The 14643-nt window shown below is 36.2% G+C and overlaps 1 protein-coding gene across 1 annotated transcript in view; it reads left to right on the forward strand.

Annotated features, from left to right (window-relative positions):
- Positions 1-14643, forward strand: part of LOC107741256 (transmembrane protein 132C) — a 292083-nt gene that overhangs the window by 268177 nt on the left and 9263 nt on the right. Inside the window, exon 6 of the mRNA XM_016553957.1 lies at positions 14118-14323. Within this exon, the coding sequence (XP_016409443.1) occupies positions 14118-14323 (206 nt within the window). The remainder of the gene's footprint in view (positions 1-14117; positions 14324-14643) is intronic.

The following is a 14643-nucleotide window of genomic DNA, read 5'->3' on the forward strand; positions in this document are numbered from 1 at the left end:
GCCGCCGCCATGTCGTGAAGGCGCTGTGTGCTTCGTTGTGAAAGCGAAACTACTTTGTTTGGCCTTCCAAAAGAGGACACGACTAGAAATCAGTGTTTAAGTTGTATTTACAACACTGTTCCAGAACACTTCAACCCAAATATTCAGATGTGTGCAGCACATTTTATGGAGGACCGTTGCTGGCCAATCACAGCACACCTCGCTTTTTCAGACCGATGAGCTTTGTAAAAATCGACGCGTTTCAGAAAGGCGGGGCATAGAGGAGAAACAATAATGTACAGTATGTGGAAAATAATGTGTTTTTTAACCTTAAACCGCATAAACACATTTCATTACACCAAATACACAAAATACTGTTCTTTTTAGCAGCATCATATGACCCCTTTAACTTATCACACAAACAAGAGTCCTTTTTTTTTCTTCTTTTTTTCAAATATTTGCACGATTGCAAATGTACAATAAACAACAACTTACAGAGTAACTTTCAGACACAAAATTCTGTTTTGCTCCGTCAGAAAGAAAATAGAACAAACAGCAGAACCGTTGTGTCTCTGAACAACAGTGCTTTGTTCCTCAGCGTTACATGGACCAGCAAATGATTCAATCAGGCTATAAGTACAGTCGTTTGCAAAGTTAAATGCTTTTAAACGAATCAGTTGATTCAACTCACTCATTAAGACAGTCACTTACGAATCGGTTGATTTAACTCACTCATTATGAGTCACTTGCTGCCACCTTCTGGCAGTTGTAGTTTCATATTTTAAAAAGTAGCTTATTTCATTTTTGCAATCATTTAATATTTCTACATGAAAATGTTTTATTAAAACTTAACATTTATGCACAATCCATCTATGAATTTTGTTGATAGTGATTAATTTGTCTTAAATGTTTAGATGTTTTACTTGAAAACAAGTGAGGTTTTAGTGGGGTTTATGCTTAAAATGTGGACCAAAAAAAACATTTGCCAGTGGGTTAAGAAAAATCAACTTCATGGAATGGACTCTGCACAATCTCTATTGGCTGTGACAGGACAAAGCAATCTTGATATTATCCACCTTTACGCTAAAGGTAAGCTTCTCTGAAACTCACCACTAATACGTTATGTTTTAATATAATATACTAAAATGTTATGTTTAGTACAATTAACATATATATGTTATACTACATTATAATGTAATATAACTATAATTATAGTTGTGATTAACAATTATTAGAAATATGACAGAAAGAGTTACTACTTCAGTTTCCTATGGGAGAATACTATACTGGAAGCTTGTATAGCAAATATTTTAATGGAAATGTAGCCAGTGACCAAGCTTAGAGTATATTTTTATTTATAAAAAGTATATTTTATATTTCTTACTGTAGTTTTACATATCTGACTAAAGATAACACTTAATATCTTGCTTCTCAAATAAATGTATTTTGTTTCACACATATTTTAGGCATTTTATTGGAGAGAAAAAAAAAAGTATTTTAGCTCTAAGCTTCCTTATTGGTGTTAGTGTTTTCTTGCTTAAATGCTGCAGAGCCCCAAAGGTCCAAAACACCATTGCCTGGCTGAAACATCTCCACATTTAGAGTTTGTTAGTTTCTTGGAAGCATGGAAAAACTAAAGCATAATGGGCCGGCTAGCTGTCCCCTGAGTATGTGTGTGACTGATTGTTTCAGAGATTATACTTTTACTTGGGCTGACATCTAAGCGTTCCCAAATTTAACGAGACAATATTTCCTGGCTTGTTGTATGATCGGACACTGAGATACGCCCTTGTTTTGACTGCTTTAGACACGGCTGTTAAATTTACCTCTATTTGGGTCATTCAGCTCTAACATATGATGTTACATGCAAACCCTGTGTGTGTGTGTGTGTGTATGTGTGTGTACAAAACTTTGGGTTTTGTAAGATTTCTTTTTTATACAGCAAGGGTGCATTAATTAAACAAAAGTTTGTTACAATACACTTTATTTATAATGTTACAAAAGATTTCTTTTTCAAACATGCAATTCTTTTAAACTGTTTTATTCATCAAAAATGTATTTTAAATTGTAATATATAATACTCTTTGTACTGTACTTTTGAAATGTTGAAGTATCAGATAATATATCAAATAAGTACAGCCTTGATGAACTTCTTTACAAAAAAACTTACCAACCCCAAACTTTTGAATGATACTTCTTTAGCGCTGTTGCTTTAATTAGCATGCTAACATGGTGCTTTAGCTGTTATAATGAAAGAAAGTAGTGTCATTGTTGTACTCTACATTTCTTACTCTGTTTCTTTTGTAAAAGATAAAAAAACACTTTATTTTTGGGACCGATGGTCAATTTTACCCTCGGGGGTTGCGTGAAAGTAGCATCAGAGTCTGCGTTGTCATGCTTTCCTGAGCTCTGAGCTAATAACTGAACTTTCCCCGATGCTGAGGCAATTTCCATTTACAAGCAGCAATATGTAGTTTAAATACAGTCAATACCCGGCAACAATGAAAAACTCATTCCAGAGCTTTAATGCAAAGTTGAACAACAGAGTGTGTTATTAAGGGAATTACAGGATGCTCATTTTCTGTTGGTGTAGTGATGGGGAAAAAAGAGCATCAGGATAGAAGTGAATCTTCTTCATGACAGAAACATGTGGTGGGGAAATTGCGGCAGGTGTACCTGTCTACTTGCAGGTGTCATAAAGATGTGTGGTTGACCTCCGGCTGACATGCGTGACAGGTGTAAACAGGAAACATGACAGCGTTGCAACTGAAGATGAGATTCGGAAGTGCACCGTCAGGATAAACTCAGCTACGGGAAATATCCCAGCTTTATTTATACAAGGGGTTCTCAAACTTTTGGGGCCAGGGACCCCTTAAAGGGGAGAACATTTTAAGTTTTTTTATTTTTCTGGACTCTTTTTGATTGGTTAAATAAAATTTTAGTAATCAAAAATATGTCTAATTAATTGAAATTAAACAACTTATACCGTTTAACAGCAATTTGTTAGAAGTTTAACAAGAAATAAATTTTTTGAGTAAACCGCTTTGTTTTTTTCTCAATTACCATTTTATTGTTCCCAAATTCAGTATTTTGCTTTTTAATTCTTCTGGATAACATTTCAATGGTTTAATTCACTTTTAATAATTAGATTTTGAATTTTTCTTCTTTATAATGGTAATCAAATGAAGGCATAAAGCATGAACAATTTAATCTTGTAAATCAATGTAATCAAATGAAAATGTAACAATCCCTTTTATTTATTTTTTGACAAAAGGTGCTGCACAACAGAGGTTTACTGTTAAAATTAAAACATTGAAAAAAAAATGTGATTATTCCTTTAAAAAAATTTTTTATAATTGTATTATTATTATTATTACTACTACTACTACTAATGTGAGAAGTACATTCTCCTGTACAAGAGTAAAATATTTCTGTCACAATTTCTTTCAAGTTAATCCAAACTTTTATTTTGACAGGTTGTCGTAAAAACCTTGGGAGATTCTGTGTACATTAAAATGTCAAATTCTGGTGAAGTGGCTTTCAGAGCAGCTCTGGAGATGAAGTTCATGTGTTCATATTCTCATATAGTGAGACGGCAGATGCTAAAAACACCACAACAGTCACGGATGCTTGAGTATGTGTGTAGTAGATGAAACCGCACCATTCATTCACACGGAGATATGCAGAACATGCAGAATTCATATTTAAATAGCAGTCTTTTTGCGCTGTGATGTTCACAGACACTAATCCATATCGCAATTTGATCAAGTGTATAGTCCTACTTTTGAATTATTCATCCAAGATTTGCCAAATTCTGTGACACTCGCATTTTCCGTGGAAATCATAAGGCCCTAAAATTATTTTGCGAACCCCCTGGCTATGAGTCGCGAAACCCCCCTTTGAGATATATACAATATAAAAGTAGAAAAAAAAAAAGTTGATTATGCTAGAAAATACAGCACCAAATGCTTACAAACATACGTTCCATTTCAATGGCGATGAATTAATTAATTCAGGGTTGAACTAAAGGATAATATCACCCTTTTGTAAAAGATGTCACCTTGTCACATCACCACCCTGCAGGTTCAGGTGTGAATGCGATCTTATCTTTATCATTGCACACTGTGGTTAATCAGTTCCAAATTTGTGTGGGTTGAAGGGCTCTCGTAATGATGGCTGATCAAATAAATAAAGGAGTCAGCTAAAGAGATCCCATAGGCTTTAGTGCTCAAATCCCACTGTTTAACCAGTGTCTGTGCGAGCTAGGCCACGGCCTTAATTGGTTCCTGTGAAGACTCCCTCAGTAATGTCTGCGGTAATTGAATTTGACAAAGAACAAGAAGGACAGAGGCATGGAGGAAGGGGTGAGAGAGAGTATGCGTGTATGTATACACACTCAGACACAGGGGGACACACAAAACAAAGAGGATTATAAATCAGTCTTTCACATCCTCACCCTTTTTTTCCTCCGTCTTTCACATTTGTTTTTCTTCTCTCTGTTGTAACGTGTTTATTTATTGTGGAAAATGATTGGATTTTACTGTATATGTACTAGTGAAGACATTGCAGGTGTCCTTTGAGTAAGAGGGTACGGTGCGGAGAGGTGTACGGTGCTAATCTGTTTAATAACTCATTCACTTTACAGTGACAGGCGGGCAGATATCCGGCGAGCCCATAATTGTGTAAAACTCTGATCAGGTTAGGAGCATCAGGCCGCTCCTATTCTCAGGTTCAGCTGAGCTGGACAGAAACAAAATATGTTTACCAAGAGAGAAGGAAACAGGGTTGCAGTGTGTGTGTGTGTGTGTGTGTGTGTGTGTTCATTTTTAATTATTTCTCATCAGTAATCATTACTTAGCTATGATCAATCTTTCATTAAGATTCCAGAATCATTTTTCTATATCGTGGTTGTGGTTCCAGAGCTGATTATTAATTTGTATTACTGGAAACCCTCCAGATCTTAATATGAGGAATCTTTATGAGGGCTAAATTCATCTTTTTTTCTGCATTTCTAAATATTTTAAGTTTCTTTTTGAAAAATTGACTTTTTAGCAGTTTTGAGCAAACAAATAATTACTGTGCACCAAAATAAAATGTTTGAAAGTCAACTTTTGTTTTGGCTACAAAACAGCTCTTTCTTACCTACATTTCCACCATTTTTTCCAAGGTAAAGGATACAGTGTGTTAAACAGTTACTGATCTAAATGGGGTAAGTTGTCACAATAGAATCTGCCATTAAACAGCCTTTTATCCATCTTATGTTTTAAAACAGAAGTACGCTTTCCCTTTCAGTCGGTCACTCTCGACGTCATGTCGGATGACCGACGAAATTGGGATCTCGCTTAGAGAGACCAATCTACTTCGAGTGTAAACTAAACGAGCCAATGCACATTGGCATGCGATTATTGCATCCAGCTGCCGCTGATCACAGCATGAGTATAAGTAGGCAGCAGATGCAGCGCATATTCAGCTTTTCGCTTCGGAGCCGAGCGATCACATCGTTCTGCTCCTGACTACTCTACTGAGAGAAGAAGACTGAACGAGTAGGTAAATAACTAGATGAATAACCAAGTAATTCTTAATAATTATTTTACATTTTTTAATTAATTAAAATAATATTAGTTTGCTTTTGAACAGCTTTTGGAAGTGAATGAAACTGGAAACCTAAAGTTAAATATGGCCTAATCTGCTGCAATGTCTTTTTATTCTCCCTGAGGAACTATTATAGTTTTATATATATATATATATATATTTTTTTTTTACATTATTTTTTTTTTATTTATCGCTTAAATTTTATGTAAAGGTTTAGTAATTTTGTTGTTGTTTTTTTATTTCTGTTTTATTTCAAGTAACTAAAATGTTTTAATGGTTTTTGTCTTCGTTTTAGTTTTTGTTAACTATAATATCTTTAATCTACTTTTACAGATAGGCAGATAGGGTTTTTAAAGAGAAATAGAAAAGCAAAAAATACATTTTTTATAAATTTCTATAAATTTGTAAAAATTTAACACACACACACACACACACAACCACCCCCATCTCCTCCATATGGTTACTGTTCTGTTTTGACAGTCCTTGTGCAATCTCCCTCATGCTTTTCTCTCTCAAATTTAAGTCTAATCTAATTAATCTAATTTGTTATTGGTGTTAAATACTAAGCCTGAGTGATTTTTACAGGGTTAGAAATGAGTAGGATGTTATAGTGCATAGTCAGAAAAATTTCAATATAATGTGGACATAAACTGCTTATGACCCCTATAAACATCACAGCCGCTAATCAATCACTGTGACGCCCTTTTAAAACTACATAGATATAGCTTCTTTCTGAGCTCAGGATGTACAGTAGATATGGCTAAGCTCCCATAATACTGCCGCCTCTGCCCAGTGGACCCGTAACTCACAGCTAATGGACCCTGTGGGGCTTTTTCCAGCTCTGGTAATAGCCTTTGACCTAACCTTCCTCCTTCTGTGAGCCCATGTGAGAGAGTAGGGAGGAATCGGTTAACCTTCCTCCCCAAACCCTCATCTTCCCAACGGGAGCTATTAAACACCTTTTTTAAAGCATTATCTGGGCTCACGTGATGGCCAATGGAATTTTAACACACGACAGGGTATCAGTTGTACACTTTGCCCCACGATCCTTGATAGAACGGCTAAGCATGCATACATGCTGCTAGAGTTCTTGTGTATGTATGTATATTATCTCCCAAGCAGAATGCTGGAAGATACTGTGAGTTATCTGACATGCAGCACTCTGACAGACATATGGAAACTTTATGTTGAAAGGTCTTTTTTCCTGAATTATTCAACAATATGCTGTTTTTTCTCACCATGAACACCTTGGAACAAAGCTTCCATCTGTGTGAGAGTGCGTGCATGTGTGTGTGTTTACGCACAGATAAACTACTCAAACAGACGCCGTGGAAAATGAGACTGACATTGCTGCTACTGCTATGCAGTGATGGCAGTATTTTCTAATCAGATAATGTTACAAGAGATTCACTTCACATAATATGATAGCATACTGTGTAAGTAACCAAATACACACACTCACGCAGGTGGAAGCAGCGCTTTAAGGTGTTTATGGAAAACAATGGCAGATTGTAGCTGAGATGCTGGGGTATCAGAGAAGACAAGTACAGAAGTTGACGTTCAGTGTTTACTGATGACTATAAATTTTTTTTTTCACCTATTGGTTGCAGCAAACCTGTCTGAGTTGGTTTTAAGGTCTTTTTGGCTTCACCGTTACTGCTCAACTGCTCTATTTTCTAAGGACACTATTTGTGGGAATATGTGTTTGACTTGTCTCAATGAAAAGCTTTGTTTTTAGTTCAACTCCCAAAGAGCATATGTTGATGAAGGTTTAGACCACTAATAATAATATCAGACATATTGAGGACACCCATGACTTATATACCTATGCAAATATTATGTAAATATGCCGCATATCAATGTTAAAAGTTTGAAAAAGGCCTGGCTTCCCATTCTAGGACAAACTGACTCACAGAAATCAGCCTGCCTGCCCCAAGTATGGCAGAGAGTCACAGAAGTCTTAAGACTTTGAACATTTTGTCATTATTTACTCTCTCCCTAATGTTGTTTCATACATTTATGTTTTTTCGATGCATATTCAGGTGGCAGGTTCGAATGTTCACAAGCATGAATGAAATTTGAGAGCTATATGGTGGAGAGGAAGATTTTTTTAGCAAAATAACTTACTGTACATTTTCTGTATCGTCCTCGCAAAGTTCTAAAAAATGTTTATGGTTTTTATTATTATTATTTTTATTTTTTTTTACAAATCTGACTTTTTTGTGCAGCTGAGCATTTTGCTAAACAGATGCTTACCATGGGAGACTGGGGCTAGTTGTCACACTATTTTAGATCAGTGAATATATATATATATATATATATATATAATAGTGTATATTTTGTCAACACATACCTTAAAGTCTTGGCTACAAAAAAAGTGTAAACAAAGTTAGTGAAAAAATTAGTGCAGATTGAATGACCCCATGAACTGAAGAGTTCGTGACTAATGACTGGTGATTGCATGCTCTGGTAAAAACATTTTTTTGTGTTTTTGGACTAAGCTGAAACCACATCAACAAGAATCTTGCACGTAAATGGAAAACTCTTAAGGTTAGCATCACACTTTTGAACTCTGTTTCGCCTCTCTCTCACTCTACCTATTAATATTTCTTCGTCTCTGTGTTCCTCTGTGACGCTCTGATCATTTGCAGAGCTTTTAAGTCCCACGTCATGAATGCAAGGCGACAGGCAATGACTAGCGCTATGATCAATCACAAAAAAAATCAAATTATGCTAAGCTAAGTACTTTGAGAGTGAACATAAGGAGAGAGAGAAAGGTTTATACTATGTGGGTCTAATATCAGAAATCTTACTCCGTAGTTGTGCATTTTGAGAAATCACCTAAAGGGGAAGATTGACAGATGAAGTTTTAAACTCATAATGTACGTTTAACAGTGCCAAATCCCCACACAAGGCACTATGGGAGTCTCTAACCACAGGCAGTGTCACATTTAGAACCTGGAATCTGAATTTATCGCCTTCTGCAGTGGAAATGCTCTAAATTCAAATTCAATTACAGTGTAAACTCTTTGGAAGAAAGGCAAGCTTGGATGAGTGGCTAACTGTAACTTTATATCAGTGTTCATGTGAGTATAGACTGCAAACTAGCTCAGAGACCAAGCAGTTCTCAGCATTAATTTCATGGCCATGGGTTTGGTTTATTGGTAAGGACATTTTAAAATTGGTCAGAATATACCGCATGTATTTGAAATAGAACTCTTTTGTAACATTGTCTTTACTGTCACTTTTGATTAATTTAATGCATCCTTGCTGAATAAAAGCAATAATAAAAAAAAAAATTACTGACCCTAAACTTTTGAACTGTAGTTATGTAGTATTTACACTATATACATAGGCTATATGTTACATGATACAATTATTTTATCATTATATTTTGTGCATTAATAACATATTCCAAAAAAAGTGTATGATTGCAATATGCATGTTCTTGTACAGTTTTTATATACAATATAAAAAAGCATTTTAACATCTTTAGAATTTCATCATTTAATTTATTTAGGAAATAAAATACTTATGAAAACATGACGCATACTTGTATTGCATTCAGTATCATATTGTTTGAGATTGTTCAGTATCTTAACTTTGTTCCCAACCCACATCAATGCTCATATTGTAGTACCAAGTTCATCAGAGCAGAGTTTAGATGCACGCATACAGCATCATGCTGTAAAAGCAGTAAAAGTGATCCCTGTGTGGGATCATCTATCTGTTTTTTTTTTAAAAACTCTCTTTGTACCTGACCATTCCTCTGCAAGCAGTGAACCAGAGCTGCTCTTGCCTGTCCAGGAAATTGATTTCACCCCTTCCAGCTGATGCCCACCATCTTTGTCTTCCTCTTTCTTTCTGTTCTTTCTCCTTCTTTTCTTTCTCCCTTTATTGCCTCCTCTTTGCCCCCTACCAATATCTGTCTCTCTCTTTTCCTCCTCAGCGAGGCAGAGAGGCAAGTGCCAATTCTTCCGAGTAATTTGTGAGCTGGGCGGATGATAGGATTGGTGGATTGCAGCACCTGGTGCTGTTTTGCATTGTCAGCCGAATAATCTGTGATTTATCACTCCAGAGATGAGCAGAGAGTGGAGGAAGACACAGAACAGAAAGAGTGGAATGAATTAAAGTGGAGAAAAGAACAAAAAACTGACAGTAAAAGCAACATTCTGCTGGTAGAGAAGTAAAACTGAGAGGAACAGGCGCGATCAACATCATTGAGTGACGTTATAAATACGCATATATGAATAACAGTTATAAGAAAATATGCTTTATTATTTTAAAACTTAATTCTTAAAATGTTTAATTGCTGTTGTTTCCTTTAATAGTAGCATTTTTGCATAAGAAATTTTTTTTTTTTCATTTGTGCTGTAACCTGGAATACTTTTGGTTTAAATTGCATCAAGAAGCAAATTTTTAGGTTTGTAAGTTTACAAACAAACAAAAAAAATACAAGATTAATTTATATGCATATACTGTGTGTGTGTATGTATATATATATATATATATATGTGTGTGTGTGTGTGTGTGTGTGTGTGTGTGTGTTTATAATATGCATATAAAGGATTTAGATTTTTGCTATACTGTTTTTGGGTGTATGAGTTCTTTTGGTGCTAGAAGTCATCCATGTGTATGTTATCCTCATTCAAAAGAGGTTTCTCTCTAAATTCTCTCCAAGTATGAGGACCTAAAGGTCCAAATGGGGCCAAACACAATTTATTTTATAGAGGTATTAGAAAACCTTCAATTGTTTTTGGGTTGTTCGCCCTTTCTTGTTGAGATATAATTTTCTCTTTACAGTGCTCCTCTCCGCAAAGAAACACTGGCCTTCATCTTTCTCTCTCATTGCCCAGTCTCCTCTCCCCCTCTCTTTAAAATAGAGACAGAGATTAAATCGATTTTTCAGTGTCATCAAATCCATGGCTCAGCTCTTTGGCTTTGACGAAGGGAAGTGTTTATACAGGTCCGTTCCGAAGTCGTGAAATAATACGACATCAGCTGCAGGACGGGAGGAAAACTGAGAAACCAGGTATAGAAGAATGAGCAAAAGACCAGTGTCAAAGAATACCTGTTAATATTTTGCTAATATACGTTACTAAAATTACTAGTAAATATACTAAAATTAAAGCTTAAAGTCTTCAAATCTTTGTTAATTGTTAAAATGTTGAGCATACAAAATTTTACCACCAGTGATAAATCTACTGCAATACTGTTATTGGTTTTCTTTCTTGCATTTATTTGAATATTGAATGGTAATTGTCCATCTATTGAAGCATCTGTAGTTCCATTTTACAGTGTTGCGATATACAGTATATTGATTCAACCTAACAGAAAACATGATTCATAGAGTGTCATAACTGAGGCCATTTCAATTTTTTCGATTATCTTTCTGCCTCGCTACTACTATGTATTTCTGTTTGCAATGCAAAAATAGTCAAATATGCTGCTTATTTGGATAAACTTTGGTTGTTTATACAATTATCAGCCTCAGAGGAGAAGTGTGATGCTGTGTCTCGGCTTCCAGAATGTTTTTATCATGTCATGTTTTTGATGTTCTGATATGGCCACATGCCACTTTAGCTGCCATTTCCTGTGCCATTAGCCTTGCGGTCCTCAGACCTGACACAGTCATTTCTGCTGCAGTGGCTGGCGGCTCTTAGAACAACACTGGAGATGATCAGAATTATAATATGCATATAAAGGATTTAGATTTTTGCTATACTGTTTTTGGGTGTATGAGTTCTTTTGGTGCTAGAAGTCATCCATGTGTATGTTATCCTCATTCAAAAGAGGTTTCTCTCTAAATTCTCTCCAAGTATGAGGACCTAAAGGTCCAAATGGGGCCAAACACAATTTATTTTATAGAGGTATTAGAAAACCTTCAATTGTTTTTGGGTTGTTCGCCCTTTCTTGTTGAGATATAATTTTCTCTTTACAGTGCTCCTCTCCGCAAAGAAACACTGGCCTTCATCTTTCTCTCTCATTGCCCAGTCTCCTCTCCCCCTCTCTTTAAAATAGAGACAGAGATTAAATCGATTTTTCAGTGTCATCAAATCCATGGCTCAGCTCTTTGGCTTTGACGAAGGGAAGTGTATATACAGGTCCGTTCCGAAGTCACGAAATAATACAGCATCAGCTGCAGGATGGGAGGAAAAACTGAGAAACCAAGTATAAGAATGAACAAGAGACCAGTGTCAAGGAATACCTGTGCAATGTTAATAATATATATTTACTAAAATTACAAATATAATATATATTTGCTTAAATTCTGAAAATCTCCTATTGACTTAGTGTTAAAATGTTGAGCATACAAAATCTAACCACCAATGCTAAATCCACTGCAATATTTGCTTTCTGGTTTGTTATTGGTTTTCTTTCTTGAATTTATTTGAATATTCAATTCTAGCTGTCCATCTACTGAATCAGCTATAGTTTGCCTTTTACTGTAAAGATGGTGTCACAATATACAGTGTTGATTCAACCTGACAGAAAACACAATTTAATAATATTACTGTTTATAATGGCCATTCACCACTATAATTTTTCTGCCTCATGAGTACTATTTTCAGTGCATTTCTGTGTTTTTTTCAATACAATGCAAATCTAGTTGAATATGCTGCTTATTTGGATAAACTTTGGTGGTTTATGCAATGATCAACCTCAGAGGAGAAGTGTGATGCTGTGTGCCAGCTTCCAAAAATGTTTTTATCATGTCATGTTTTTGATGTCCTGATATGGCCACATGCCACTTTAGCTGCCATTTTCCTGTGCCATTAGCCATGCGGTCCTCAGACCTGACAGTCATTTCTGCGGCAGAGAATGACGGGGTGGCAGCTCTTAGAACAACACTGGAGATGATCAGAAAGATAGGTGGACTGAAAAAGGTGCAAATTGTAAGAACTGAGATGGAAGCAAAGATAGAGAAATTGAGCGTAGCTTCTTTGCACAGAATTCTGGGTAATTGCTCTTTCGAGAGTGACACACATACACAAAAACTTGAGCGATTCTGGAGGGCGCCTTTATCAACTATCATTGTGTGGCGGTCTGTTATACATCCTCTCAGGGCTTGTGTGTGTGTAAGAGAGAGTGCATTTACTTTGATGGAATGACATTTTATCTCATATTTTTACTCTAATTGCCTGTGTTGAATGAATCACAGATCATTTTAGTTGGACTTACTTTTAAAAGGTTCTTTGTTTAACTGTCTGTTTAGAATGGAAATTCAATCCATATTTTTCTCTCTCTCTTGCTCTCCACCTCCCAGATCAAGTTTTCCCAGACCTCTTGGCATTTTTTTCCCAAAATAATTTGCCTCTGTTAATTTGGTTAAGTGTAAATGTGTACATTCAAGTACCACACATATCGTGATTAATTAGGATTAGAAATAAGTTTTCAGTTGTCTGGTTGATACCAATACTAATGAAATTTCACAATTCTCAATACCAGTACCACTAAAATGAATATTCTATAGAGCACAACAGTCTTCCATTCCATTCATTTTTTTTTTCAATTGGTTATTAACATGTAAACTTTTCAAAACAGACTTGCAATATGATAAATGGTTTTGTTTAAGCCACATTTTTACATAATCTTGTGTAATTGTCAATTTATAATAGTTAATTACGTCATTCACAATGCTTCATGGAACAAGTGGTTCATTCCTTTATAAGTACAGACTCTTGTATCCTTGACTTTATATCAGATTTTCAAGTACACACGGAATTGTTACATGTACTACAGAAGACTGGTATTGTTACATCTTTTTTTCCTTCTATATTTTAAAAGTGGTTCTATATTGTACTTGGAACTGGTATTGTTACATGTCTGGTCTGCTCTGAAGATCGATCATCACTGCTCTTATTTTTTCTCCAGCTCTCTTTCTCTCTTGCTTTCATTGTTAGGTGATTAATATTACCATGAAGTACACTATTGAACATGTTTATGAAATAAAAGCACCCGACAAACCACAAAAGCTTGAGCAGTTTGAGCCCTGCATGATCTGTGGACACACACGTGTTCACTTCAAAATTTCAGTCTGCCCCCACCGTGACCCTGAGCTGTAATAGTGAGATGTGACTGCTTTACGCTGCTTGAGCTCTTGTGTGTGTGTGTTTGTGTGTGTGTGTGTGTGTGTGTGTGATTTACCGTTAGGAAAATGATGGTGCTCTGTTCACCATGACAACGTTACACAGACACAGCCCATCAAAGTGTCATAAACGTCCAGCAGATACAGACCACCATTAATCACAACAGCGAGTAAAGAGGGCAACATGTGGAGAAAAGATGGGGGAAGAATGAAGTCCAGATAATAAAAAAAGAAGAAGAGGAAAAAGACAGTGAGACTAACAAGGGACACACTCACTTCTTTGTTTTCCCATTTTCACATGATTATGTGAAAAAAGTGCTCTCTCTTCAGATAAGTGTAATTGTGGCTAGAGCAGGGGAAAAATCATAGCAAATGCCACAGCTATTACAAAACCTACAAAAACAATCACAATTGTTCGATCCACCTCTACTTCAGCTTTCTGTTTCTCGCACTGCAGGTGTCTCTTGGTTGTGATGAGGTGTTGGTGAACGGGAAAGAGAAGAATGGGCATATCTCTCTTCAAGTGAACTTTACCTACCTCTATTTGACCAGCCAATTAGAGCTCACCGTCTGGGTGCCACGGTTACCGCTCCAGATTGACGTCTCTGATGCTGAACTCAGCCAAGTCAAAGGATGGAGGGTCCCCATCATCACCAACAAGAGGTGTGTGTCTGAGACAGCGAAAAGCATGTGTGTGTGTGTGTGTGTGTGAGCTGACATGAGGAGAAGGGCACACTGTCATTTTCAGCCACAGAGATCTAGAACCATCCCTCTCATTTTCATGGTATACGCTGTGCGTCTATGTGTGTATGTCTGTTTTTCTTTCACAGCCCAATTCTGCTTGTTGGCCTTCAGTCTGTCTGCTGGGCCCATTTTTCAATTTGGCCAATTTCTGTCTCTCTGCCTGTAACAACAAAACTACTGTTACCACCAGGAACCACACACACACACACACACACACTCTCTCTCTTTCTCTCTCTCTC

The sequence above is a fragment of the Sinocyclocheilus rhinocerous genome, unplaced genomic scaffold, assembly GCF_001515625.1.
Source record: "Sinocyclocheilus rhinocerous isolate Xijiao unplaced genomic scaffold, SAMN03320098_v1.1 scaffold615, whole genome shotgun sequence".
NCBI classification, from domain to species: domain Eukaryota; kingdom Metazoa; phylum Chordata; class Actinopteri; order Cypriniformes; family Cyprinidae; genus Sinocyclocheilus; species Sinocyclocheilus rhinocerous.